General features: G+C 37.6%; 2 protein-coding genes across 2 annotated transcripts; one reads left to right on the forward strand and one right to left on the reverse strand.

Moving 5' to 3' along the window:
* The first annotated feature begins 6,924 nt into the window (after positions 1–6,924).
* LOC106300442 (purine permease 2-like) lies at positions 6,925–8,131 on the forward strand. The gene has a single exon (XM_013736586.1). It carries the CDS (start codon positions 6,925–6,927, stop codon positions 8,053–8,055), a length of 1,131 nt encoding a protein of 376 aa, XP_013592040.1. The 3' UTR covers positions 8,056–8,131.
* A 2,844-nt stretch (positions 8,132–10,975) lies between these two features.
* LOC106333745 lies at positions 10,976–12,918 on the reverse strand. Its single transcript, XM_013772162.1, has 3 exons — positions 12,914–12,918; positions 11,222–12,818; positions 10,976–11,152 (listed from the first exon to the last, which is right to left on the reverse strand). The coding sequence occupies exons 1-3, from the start codon at positions 12,916–12,918 to the stop codon at positions 10,976–10,978; spliced, it is 1,779 nt and encodes a 592-aa protein (XP_013627616.1).
* Between the last annotated feature and the right edge of the window lie 762 nt (positions 12,919–13,680).

The following is a 13,680-nucleotide window of genomic DNA, read 5'->3' on the forward strand; positions in this document are numbered from 1 at the left end:
GAATTAGATGTTGAACTTGAAATTATTGATTTTGTGATAATATATAGAGTGTGTATATATGTGGTTTTGATTCGTATGTAAGAATTAAAAACAGAAGGAACTATTTTTCGTAGTGTTTGTGATGCTAACGAAGTTGAGAAAACAGAAACTCACTGTATATATTTTAAATCTTTTATATATTAAAACACATATCACAATATTAGAAGGAGAATTATTATCAAATAATTTTTTCCAATTATCTTTTGATTAGGATTTAAAAAAAGAAAATTACTATTGAATAATATATATAATAATATTTTTAATAAAATTTGTTTTTGTTAATATCTTAGTATATATATTTTTAATTATGAGATAGATTAACACATGTCACAATCTTAAATATATAATTTCTATGTGTCGCGATTATGTTAATTAGCAACTTTGAAAAACCAAACTTTATATAATAAGATATATATTTTGATTAGGATTTAAAAAAAGAAAATTACTATTGAATAATATATATAATAATATTTTTAATAAAATTTGTTTTTGTTAATATCTTAGTATACATATTTTTAATTATGAGATAGATTAACAAATGTCACAATCTTAAATATATAATTGATATGTGTCGCGATCATGTTAATTAGCAACTTTGAAGAACCAAACTTTATATAATAAGATAGATATTAAAAACTATAGAATTTATAATTGATCTTGATCAAGGATGCTAAATGGCATAAAAGTTTGATCGATCAATTAATTTATTATTTATATTCTAGAAGATCACCCAAAGATAGATCATTGAATATGATTAATAATAAGAAAAGGATTAGTCATTTCTTACTATAGTCCATAACATGTATATCCAAAGATAACATACTTATTTGATTAGTGTTTGGTTTGATTAGTATTAAAGTATTTATTACTAGCATCACTGAAAGTACTTGTATTTAAATATTGCCAAAAGGTTATTTAAAATACAAGTGTTAAAGTTTCTATTAGTCTAAATATATATTAAAGTCTAAAAGCACTAACGGGTAAACATGTATGAATGCTTGCAGCTTCATCAAATATGTTTGCATCTGCTAACTCTGTGGTAAAGTTTAATGGCCTCAACTATGGTGAGTGGTTCGAGCAAATCCGGTTTACACTGGGTGTAATGGCTTTGGACTCCGCCATACTAACTGATGAGGAACCCTCAGCTATTACAGTAGATAACTCTGAATCTGTAAAGTCTCGCTATGAGAGATGGGAGCGACCTAACAGGCTGAGCTTGAACCTTATGAGGTTGACGATGGCGGAAATTATTAAGCCATCAATGCCTAAGACAGAGAAAGCAAGGGAATCCATAGAGAAAATTAAGGAGTGTTCACAATCAGAATTGGCTGACAAGTCGATTGTAGGAAGTCTTATGAATGAGCTAACTACAAAGAAGTTTGACTGGTCTCAGCCAATCCATGATTATTTGAAGCACATGTCTAATCTGGCAGCAAAGTTAACGACCTTGGGAATGGAGGTACATGAGCAATTCTTGGTCCAATTCATCATGAACTCTCTACCTCTTGAATTTAGCCAGTTCCAGGTGAATTACAACACCATTAAAGTAGGAAGGACAAAAAGAAACATCACGATCAAGTTGCTAACCTCGTAGGTCTTGGAAGTGCCAGTAGCAGCAAAAGAACATCAAGTAGGAAGGACAAAAGAAACGTTAAGAACTTCGTGAAAGGACCTCAAAGTCAAATCGAAAAGGAAAAGAAGTGTTTCTTTTGTAAGCAAGTAGGACACTTCAAGAAGGATTGTCCTAAAAGGAAGAGTTGGTTCGACAAGAAAGGTAAACATTACAGCTTTGTTTGCTATGAAATAAATCTTTTTGAAGTTCCTAATAATACTTGGTGGTTAGATTCTGGTGCTACTACTCATGTATCTCATATTAAACATGGATTCAGTTCGATCCAGCCTATAAGAGGACCTAAACAATACTTGTTCATGGGAAACATGATGAAGGCACAAATAGAAGGAATTAGGACGTATAGATTGATCTTGGACACTGGAAGTCATGTGGATCTTGAAGGGTGTCTCTATGTACCTGAGTGTGCTAGAAATCTTGTTTTTGTTAGTAGGTTGGATAATTTAGGTTTTAGTATTAAGGTTGCACATGGTATTTTCTCATTGTACTGAAATGATTACTTTTATGGTATTGGTATTTAATTTGATTCACTTTATAAGTTCAACCTTGATGCAAAGTTTTCTGAATCCCTATTTAATGTTGAAAGTCGAGGCATTAAGCGTATCGCAGTTAATGGAAGTTCTACTTTCTTGTGGCATCAACGACTAGGTCATATCTCCAAAGAAAAAATTAAGAAGTTAATAAAATTCTTCCTCAGTTGGATTTCAGTGACTTAGATGTATGCATAGACTGCATTAAAGGAAAGCAGACGAAACATACTTTAAAGAAACCAGCCACAAGAAGAACTCAGCTTCTTGAGTTAATACACACCGACATATCCCTTTTGATGCTCCTTCATGGAGTGGCGAAAAATATGTCATCACATTTATTGATGATTACTCACGGTATGGATATACCTATCTACTGCATGAAAATTCTAAGTCTGTGAATGTTCTAGAAATATTCGTTGACGAGGTGGAAATGCAATTAGATAAAAAAGTCAAAATAGTCAGATCGGACAAAGGTGGTGAATTTTATGGAAAATTCGATGAAAGTGGACAATGTCCTGGTCCATTTGCAAAGTTACTTGAAAGTAGATGCATATGTGCACAATACACAAAGCCTGGTACTCCTCAGCAGAATGGTGTAGCTGAGAGGCGGAACCGTACCTTAATTGAGATGGTTAGGAGCATGTTGAGTAATTGCTCATTACCCCTTTCTTTGTGGATATATGCGTTAAGAACTGCAATGTATGTGCTGAACCGGGTTCCTATTAAGGCAGTTCCTAAGACTCCTTATGAACTGTGGACGGGAAGGAAACCTAGCTAGTTTAAGACATCTACATGTATGGAGTTGTCCAGCAGAAGTAAGGCTATATAATCCACATAAAAAGAAACTTGATTCTAGGACTGTCAGTGGATTTTTCATTGGCTATCCTGAAAAATCAAAGGGGTACACATTTTATTGCTAACCATAGTACGAGAATAGTTTATTCGGGTAATGCTAGGTTCATTGAAAGCGGTGAAACTAGTGGGAGTGGCAAACCACGAAAAGTGGACATTAATGAAGTTCAGGTTGAAGTTTCTTCACATATAGGTCCACCTGAAGTAGTTGTTCCTATTTTTGCATCAGACTCTAATGAAACAATAGGACAACATAATGATGAGCCAGTTCCACTGGCTGAAGATACTGTTGATAAACATGTCATAACTCAAGAAGAGAATAGTGAACCACAAATATCTTTAAGGCGATCTGGAAGAGAAAGAAGATCTTCCATTTCAAACGATTATGTGGTTTACACTATTAAAAATGATGGGACTTGAGCATGGATGAAGATCCGATCTCATTCAAAATGGCCATGGAAAGTGAAAATTCTGGAGAGTGGTTTGATGCCTCAAAAGAAGAAATGAAATCTATGGATGATAATCATGTATGAGACTTAGTAGAGTTGCCCGATGGTTTCAAAACCATTGGTTGTAAATGGGTCTATAAGACTAAACGTGACCCGAAAAGTAAACCTGAAAGACGCAAGTCTCGCCTTATTGCTAAAGGTTTCACCCAGAAAGATGGCATTGACTATAAATATACCTTCTCTCCGGTTTCAAAGAAGGATTCTCTTAGAATTGTTTTGTCTTTTTTGGCTCATTATGATCTTGAGCTTCACCAGATGGATGTGAAAACTGCCTTTCTGAATGGAGATCTTGAGGAGGAAGTATATATGGACTAACCCGAAGGTTTCGTGGTCGCATGAAAAGAAAATTTGGTGTGTAAGCTGAGAAATTCAATATATGGACTAAAACAAGCTTCTCGACAATGGTATATAAATTTTAATGATACCATCACGTCATATGGTTTTGTAGAGATCATCGTTGATCAATCTACATTAAGATCAGTGGGAGTAAGTTTGTGATATTAGTCCTATATGTTGATGATATTTTGCTTGCTGCAAATGATATGGGTATGTTACATGATGTGAAGAAGTATCTCTCTAAGAACTTTGAAATGAAAGATATGGGTGAGGCATCTTATGTGATCGGGATAGAAATATTTCGAGATAGATCACAAGGACTGTTAAGTTTGTCTCAGAAAGGATATATCAATAAGATCTTAAAGAGATATAAAATGGAGAAATGCTTTGCAAGAATAGCTCCAATTCAGAAGGGGGGACAAGGTCAGTAAAATGCAATGTCCTAAAAATAAATTGGAGCTTAAAGAAATGGAAAGAATTCCCTATGCATCGGTGGTTTGGAGTTTGAACTATGTTCAGACATGTACTCGACCCGATATCAACTTTGCTGTTGGAATGTTCGGTTGATATCAAAGTAATCCCGGAATGGACCACTGGAAAGCTGCAAAGAAGGTTCTCAGGTACTTGTAAGGCACTAAAGAGCACATGCTTACATATAGGAGATCTAATCAGCTAGAAGTCATTGGATATTCAGACTATGTCGGATGCGTTGATAGCAGAAAATCGACGTTTGGCTACTTGTTCCTATTAGCTGGGGGAGAAATATCATGGAAGAGTGGAAAGTAGTCTCTCATTGCTACTTCCACTATGGAGGCTGAATTTGTAGCATGCTTTAAGGCCTCAATTCATGCACTATGTCTGCAGAACTTTATCTCAGGGCTTTGGATTGTCGACACTATAGCCATGCAGCTGAGAATTTACTGCGATAATTCTGCAGCTGTCTTCTTTTCAAAGAACGACAAGTACTCGAAGGGTACTAAGCACATGGAGTTAAAGTACTTGTCTGTTAAAGAAGAAGTTCAGAAACGAAGAATGCCATTTGAGCACATAAGGACGGACATGATGGTAGCGGATCCGCTAATTAAAGGTTTACCACCTAAGGTGTTCAATGGCCATGTAGAACGTATGGGTATTATAGATAAGCTTTGCTATTTTAGTTATGGGATGCTCATTATGTATTTGACACTGAGAATTCACATAAAGTTATGTTTTTGATTTATTTATTAATTATGTTATCATTAAAGTATGTGTATATACTTATGGTTCGTAGATAACATATGGTTGGTTTGAGAAATGAAAATTCTTCTCATATAAGGATTGATATAAAATTTGAATTGATTTGTGATACATGGAAGGGGCTATGTCATTTAATGGCATACAACCGCCATGATTCGATCAATTTAAATTTTAGTAAAGATCAAGTGAACTTGATATAAAAGTTCACATTAAAGTTAATGAACCCTTAAGTCAACAGAGATGTTAAGTGGGAGAATGTAAGGAATATTTTATACTCGTTGTGACCTATGTGTCTATTGGTTTAATATAAAGTTCAAGTTCATGTTAATGTTTTTAGATTCTAATATAAAAGGTGATACCTTGATGGATCGGTTTCATGAGTTAGAATGCGGATGTGTTGATAACCCTCGTACTTTTACCTTATATCTATAAATGTCCTTAATCTCATGATCATATATACGTATATGTAAAAGGTAATAATAATGGAATATATTACCAAAGTTTTGATATATATGATGATACATTATTTAGCGCTTTGCGATTAAAATAATGAAGTGTTATGTCCAAGAGTTGTGTTGGTTAAGACACATCTCTTTGATTATTATAAAAGTGACTAGTACATCATTTTACTTGTACGTATGAAAGAGTCTCTCTAAAACACAAAACAACAATACTGATTATCAAAAGGAGAGATTAAGGAAGGTTTGAGATTTCTTGTCCATCAAAGAAATCACCAAAGAGAAGGTTTAAATGGAGAAGATCAATTGGTGGAATTGCATCCAAGCATGGATCAAGGTTAGTGTTTCTACTTTCTTTATAAATGTGTTAGGATTGAACTAAATCAAATCTAGATTAGGTCTTGGTGTAGATTTCATAATTGAAATCATAAAATTAATTAACAACACTGACTCCAATCTCTTTTCTATTTAAATCAATCAAAAACATAAAAATAGGTACTCTAAACTACCGTGTTACAAACAAAAAAAAAGTCTAAACTACCAAACAAATCTTGTGTTTTGTTCTCTGGTTGGATCCCTTAACAATCTACAGACGGGAACCACAATAAGACATGAGGACACGAGCCCAAATTCATCCTGGTTTGTGGAGCTAGCATACGCCGCAAAACCACAGTTACGCCACCATTGCGACGATATCCGACACTAAGAAGCACCAGAAACCCGATGAACACACCACATAAAATGGGGCTCATGCAGAGCAGAAATAAAAAGAAGATGAGTTCTTTCACAGCATCGCGGGAGCGCCAATGCCGAAAAGACAACGAAAAAAGATATTGCTTCTTGTACAAGAGAGAAGAAAGAGTTTTTGAAATTATAAGAGAGATGTACATAAAAGGATATCCTTCCAAATATTATGTCACATCGATCAGTGGGATATTATTTCAAAGTTTAACTTCGGGTTGCACTTATACTGAGTAGCAAACTTTCAACGGTATGAAATTATTATTAACCGATTAGTCTGATAATTTGTCTCACGCAACCACATGTGTTACTCCTGATCGTAAGAGCAGCATTAACGCAAACTCTTAGTGAGTTTTAAGAGCTATGGAGCTCGCAAAAAAACTAAAACCCAGCCCTTTTTCCTCTTCTGCAAGAGGCGAGTCCGGTGGAGTATTTATACTGTTCGCGGGTTCCACTGGCACATGGCGGCCCGCGATTGGTCCATTTTAAATTTTTTTTTTTTTTTTAAATCGGACAAAACAAAAAAAAATAATAATAATAAGAACGCAGGCTCCCCCTTTTGCGTTAATGCTGCTCTAAGGGCCAGCTATTCAATGGTGGGTGACTTAGGCTCAAAGCGACTTAGACGTCTATTAAACCAAAGATTACATGAAGAACCATCTAAAACGCAAACACATGTTATGAGCAAGAAGAAGATGAAGACTGGTCTTGTAATCATAAACTGTATAATCCTGGCTATTGGAAACTGCGGAGGCCCTCTAATCACGCGTCTCTACTTCAGAAACGGTGGCAAACGGATCTGGTTCTCAAGCTTCCTCCAAACCGCAGGCTGTCCCATCATCCTCTTCCCTCTTCTCTTCTCCTTCCTCCGCCGTAAAGAAGCAACAACGACTCCATTTTTTCTCATAAAACCTCCTCTGTTCTTGGCTTCTATTGTGATTGGTCTGCTCACTGGCGTTGACAATTACCTCTACGCTTACGGGTTAGCTTACCTCCCAGTTTCCACTTCTTCTTTGGTCATCTCCTCCCAACTGGCCTTCACTGCTTTCTTCGCCTTTTTCATGGTGAAGCAAAAGTTCACGCCATTTATTATAAACGCCGTCGTTTTGCTTACTCTGGGTGCCGGAATCCTTGCCCTTCACACCGACGGTGACAAGCTTGCCAAAGAGACACACAAGGAGTATATCGTTGGGTTCCTCATGACCCTTGCTGCGGCTATTCTCTACGCGTTTGTATTGCCGCTTGTGGAGCTCACTTACAAGAAAGCTCGTCAACGAATCAGCTACACGCTTGTGCTCGAGATGCAGTTGGTCTTGTGCTTTGTCGCCACTTGCTTCTGCCTCGTTGGGATGCTAGCTGATGGCGATTTCAAGGAGTTAGCAAGAGATTTTAAGCTTGGAGGGTCTACTACGTATTACTATGTGGTGGTTGTGTTCACGGCCATCATCTGGCAAGGCTTTTTCTTGGGATCTATTGGGATGATCTTCTGTGCATCGTCTCTGGTCTCTGGAATTCTGATCTGTGCTCTGCTTCCGTTGACAGAGGTCTTGGCCGTCTTTTTCTTCCGGGAGAAGTTTCAGGCGGAGAAAAGTATCTCTTTGTTTCTCTCCCTTTGGGGATTCGTCTCTTATTTCTACGGACAGATTAAAGCCGAGAACAAGACTGAGACTCCGGATCAGGAGGCACAACTCTCTCAGCTTCCGGTCATTGATTCTGTAGCTTAAAAGCACCTAACTTGTTACACTTAAGTTTTTCTTTACTTTTATTAATGATGTTTTCTCATTCTGTAACATCTATGGTTTTCATGATTTGCCCTTGGTTTTCAATAACCACACGAGAGTGTGATCCATAGCAAACTCCAACCGTGACGTCCTTTAGCTCATTGCCTCATTCTTTCCTTTGCTGTAACTCATGGTCACATGTAAACCAAAAGGCTTCATGGCAGTGTGACTAAATCCGGATGTAACCCAATAAATGTGAGAAATGAAATGAAACACTTTTTTCCGTCATCTATAATAGTGTTCTGAGAAAAAATCAATGTTCAAAAAATAGCTAAACGATAATTAGGTGTTTATAAATACACCTCTGTCAAGACCTCTGTTTTGGCCAGTTCTTAAGAAAGGGAAAATAGAGGAAACAGATAATTAGGTCTAAGAACATTTTCAACACCTATTTTTAAGAAAAAAAAAAAGAAAAAATGAGTGAACCATTTTTGGAAATCCACTGTTTTGACCAGTTTTTAAGGAAGGGAAAATTCCTGAAAAATACTCAGACTAATTTTGCTTTGCTAAATAAATACACGAACTTTTTAGGCTTCCCGAAAAATACACAGACCAAATTTCGTTACCCATAAAATACATCAACTTTTCAATTTCGGAGGTTTCACACCACGATTTTGACGGCGTTAACATCGTTTAACAGAGTATTAAGACGACGTTAATAACTTAACTGAACACGTGCTTAAGCGGTTAAAAACTCGGTTCCTTCATAAAAATCCCCAAATCGATTGAGAATAAACCTTAATTTCGTCCTTCTCTTATTTTTCTCACAAATCTCCAAATCGATGGCTAAGAGTGAATGGTCGAGTTCAGGTGCAAGGTCATCCTATAAGAAGATGTTCGGCGGTCCCTTATGCTACTGCAAGAAACGAACAAGTACAGCAAAGGCATGGATAGATGACAATCCGGGTCGAAGGTTTTGGTTGTGTGATTCTCATGGGTTCGTGGATTGGGTTGATAAGGAGGAGCAAAATGAATGGCAGAAACAGAGTTTACTGGAGGCCAGAGGCGTGATGGATCGTCAGAGAGAAGAAACAAAAAATCTTAAACAGTTGCTTAGGACAACTTGTCAAGAAGCCCCAGCTGAAGATTCAACGGCATTACTGTTGGAGGAAGGGAGCAAACTCGCAGAGGAGAAGGAGAAACTTGAAATTGCACTTATAACATCAGTTGAAAAAAAGAAATTGCTAAGGCAATTCATTGGTCTTTCGTGGGGAGGCTTCATCACTACCGTAATCATCATGGCAGTTATCATGGTGAAGAAGTAGTTATAGTTTGTGTCTTTTGTTGTCATCTCTCATTAGGATTTCCCTTTCTGTTTCGGTTTGTATTTTCGATGGATGTGTGTTGTGTGTTTTGGTTTGTATTAACGATGGATGTGTGTCGAAGTGTTTCAGTTTGTCATGTTTCACTGATGAAGTTTATGTTAGTTGTTGTTATATTTTGTGTCTTCTTCCTGTCTTCTTTCTTAAATATAGCATAACATAGATAATCTTAAAGAGAACTGACAGAAGGTGAAGAAGTTTAAGAAAACATCCAACCAAAAGAAGATCATCCTACAGAGTTTTAAAAGTGACAAAAGTACAATACAAGAAGATAACAAAGAGATAGAGCCTAAGAGTCTTGAGGTTGTTGTTGAGAGCCTTGGGAATTCTGATCACTCACAGCAGTAGGGCCCCATACATCAAATACATGACCAGATTAAGGACTAATATAGCAACCAGACTCTCTTGGAACAGGAGGCTCACGCTCACGGCCGCGACCGCGACCACGCCCTCTCCCTCGTCCCCGGGGACGGCCACGCCCTCTAGCAGCTGGAGAATTTGAAGGTTGTGGAGCAGTTGAAGGTTGTGGATCAACACAAGGCTGTGTGCTGACCGGATTTGGTGTTGACTGGCTTTGAGCATTCCTCCTCTTCGGTGCATTTTGAATGCTCCAAGGATCATCCTTATTAAGAAAATCATATATGAATTAACATACACATCTCCCACACATCAACAAACAAAGAACAACATACACATCGCCCACACATCAACAAACAAAGAACATATGCAAATCAAATTGTAACTAACCGGAGTCTTTTTTGGTCGTCCTCTTTTGCGTTTAGGAAGTTCAGGAGCAGCTTGTAGAGTATAAGTTCCACAGTTATGACATGTTTGCTTACAGTTGCTGCAAGTCATCCTTCTTCCTTCTCTTGTGACCTTTGTGGGATTGGTCTTTGACTCATGTGCCTCCTTGATCCTATCATAATTTTTTGGACGTCCTGGCATTCTCCTTTTTTCAGGGATTTGTATAGCTTCTTTACCCGTCTTCTCCCACAACCTCTCACCGTTGACAGGTTTTATATTGTTTTCATAGGTGTCTTTCCACCTTGAAGTCAGATAGTAACTATCAACATAGCTACAAACAAGAGTGAGTGAGAGAGTTAGAACATATATAACTCAAAAAAAATCCCATAATACAAACGAGAGAGTTAAACTACTCACTCTGCAGGTTCCTTGTTATGCTCATTGATGACATAAATAGCGTGATGGCAAGGTATTCCCGTGATGTCCCATCGATTACAAGCACAATGCTGTTGTGGAAGACATACCAAGTAGCTACAGTCAAACTCAGTGACTTCATATAAGCTTTCACTGCTCTAAATGACCGTGCACTGTTTACTTTCTTTCCGGTTTTGCTCAAAAATCTCCATGATGTTTGGTGGAAATGGAGTGGAACAACCACTTGTTTTGTCACGCCTCCTAGAGTTACGCTTCATTGCAAGCCTCCTAATCTCCTCGAGCATGTTAATCAATGGCAACTTACGAGCTTCCCTAATTGTTCTGTTGTAGCTTTCTGAGAGGTTGTTACACACATCCTCGCATCATGCATGTGGACTGAAAAACGCTCTACACCATGTCTTCGGTTCTGTTTTCAGCAAGTCCTCGTGTGCTTTTCCATCGAACACTTCCAAAGCGTGTAAGTTGAACTGATAATCACCTTTAGTGAAGCTGTATGCAATTGCCCAGAAATAATCTTCGTACTCTGACTGTCCATAAACCTTCTTCCAATTTGCAAAAATGTGTCCAGCACAATGTCAATGCTCTGCGTCAGGAAGGAGGTCTGCAACCGCATTAATCAATCCTTTATGCTTGTCGGATATGATAGTGAATCCATTTCCTAAACCCAAATCCAAATCAGACTTCAACTTATCAACAAACCAAGCCCATGAAGCATTATCTTCCACTCTAACTATTACCCAAGCTATAGGATAAATCCTATTATCCGCATCTCGTCCAACAGCTGCAAGAATCTCACCCTTTAACTCCCATTTCATAAACGCCCCATCAAGTCCAATAATAGGCCGGCAACAACGCTTCCATGTGTTCCTCAGATTCTCAAAACAGATGTAGAATCTATCGAAGACAAACCTACCATATTCACGAGGAATAGTCACAATCTCAGTCGTCGTATTATCATTTGAGCGCTGAAGCTCCCTCTCATAATCCCACAGTTTGGCGAATTGTTCCCTCTGCGTTTCTATAACCAAGTCTAGAGCCATTCTTCTTGCTTTCGTGCATATCCACTTAGAAACAGAGAGATTGTACCTCATCATTATCTCATCCTTGATGTCAGTCCATTTAATACCAGGCCTTCTTCTTGCTTCATCTTTATATAACCTTGCAATTGTACCCTGCTTCAACATCCTTGCTTTGCTACTCTTGAGATGGTTATGTGTACCCACATAAGATTTCACCATCCACTTACCCTTTGGCTTCTCAACTGAGCAATAAATCTTCCACTCGCATCTTTCTTTTGTACAAATGGCTCCCAGCTTCGTTTTCTCCCATCTGCAAAGCTTCACATCATAATTTGTCTTCAGAACATAGCACAACAGCTGATCTTTGAACTCTTCTCCACTATTGAAAGTCTGCATTAACCACAGGTAAGGAGGCTTCTCGTTGCTGTATGTAGTTCTCGAAATCACTTTTTCCCGTCGATTGAAGTCTTCCCATTCATCATCAGTGTCAACAGCAGGAGCCGGATGTTCATCATCTTTTAATTGCCTCTCGGATTCTTCTTCATCATCATCAGCTCCACTTCTAATTTCTTCACTAGCACCACCTCTAACTTCATCACTACTGCCGCCTCTAACTTCCTCATCACGGATATTCCCAAAGAGTGACTGAAATGGAATATCTTCTCCTGCTTCTTTGATGATTTCTTCCTCACCCTCATCACGAGCATTTGACGATTCTCCATTGTTCTGAACTGCATCGTCTTTGTCTTCTTCGTTTGTGTCTTCTTCCTCACCTATGTCTTCTTCACCGGCATTTTCTTCAACTATGTCTTCTTCACCTCTATTTTCTTCACCATCCTTTGGTACTTGATCATCAACCTTTTCACCAACACTCTGCTCAATGTAGATATCAACGCCACCTACTTTCATAGCTTCACAACACATCTGGTTAATAGAAGCATCTGAAGTGACTTCGGTTATCACTTTCACCAAATCGATAGATTCTTGTGAAAGCTTGTACCAGACATGTTTCACCACATCGTTTGACCCATTGTCTTCACAAAATCCTTCAAACATAGACCATGTCATGTAATCTGGATCGATAGCAATGTCTTTATTCACTAATCCTCCCCGATAGAAATAGTTGTTATCTTTGCACTCCATAACACCTCCATAGTGTAGCCTAACCTTCATCAACCCTAGATCACTACAATCAAACCGAAGATTAGGATTTAGAAACTCAGAACACAAATCGACATGAAGAAGAACACAAACTCATATTATGAAATCGAAGAGAATTACCTCATCTTTTTTGTCTCTTATACAACATAGATATCGAAGACTTCACAGCGACATGAAGAAGAAGAAGAAGAACAAGGTTTAGAGAAGAACATAATCTGGAGCAAATTTGATTTGGGGCTAAATCGAATTGGAATTAGGGTTTGTTCTTCTTTCGATTTGGGATTTTTGGAGTTACACGTGCTTTCACGGATTCCCCACGTGTTCAGTTAACTCACTAACGGCTTCTTAATTTTCTGTTAGTCAGAGTTAACGCCGTCAAAATCGTGGTGTGAAACCTCCGAAATTCAAAAGTTGATGTATTTTATGGGTAACGAAATTTAGTCTGTGTATTTTTCGGGAAGCCTAAAAAGTTCGTGTATTTATTTAGCAAAGCAAAATTAGTCTGGGTATTTTTCAGGAATTTTTCCTTTAAAAAATGAAATTTTTTTTAGTAATCATTGGTAAATACAGTGCCGGCATTGACTTTGTGGCTAACCAAACGCGGTAAGCATAGAAGCATGTTATATCAAATAACGTGGATCCCAGACCAATTAAACCCATGTTTTTTTCGTATTATTATTAACTTGAAATATTCTAAGCCTATGGAACAGTCCTTCAAATACAGATGCAATTCCAAGATATATTTTTTCTCCGAATATTCAAATGGACCGTAAGCAACATGTCCATATTTGTGTAATCACATGTAGAACTAGTAATTTCGCACTGAAGGAAAATCGATCTCTGTTCTTGACCTAAATGACAACTCCTCATTCAGTGAAAATCCATGT

Source organism: Brassica oleracea, chromosome C1 (assembly GCF_000695525.1).
Source record: "Brassica oleracea var. oleracea cultivar TO1000 chromosome C1, BOL, whole genome shotgun sequence".
NCBI classification, from domain to species: Eukaryota; Viridiplantae; Streptophyta; class Magnoliopsida; order Brassicales; family Brassicaceae; genus Brassica; species Brassica oleracea.

Bases quoted from the DNA above. Each gene is read 5' to 3' on its own strand.
- LOC106300442 (XM_013736586.1), top strand. From the start codon at position 6,925: ATGGTGGGTGACTTAGGCTCAAAGCGACTTAGACGTCTATTAAACCAA.
- LOC106333745 (XM_013772162.1), bottom strand. The intron at 11,153-11,221 runs GTTGCAGACCTC...AATTGGAAGAAG, and splicing joins ATAAAGGATTGATTAATGCG to GTTTATGGACAGTCAGAGTA.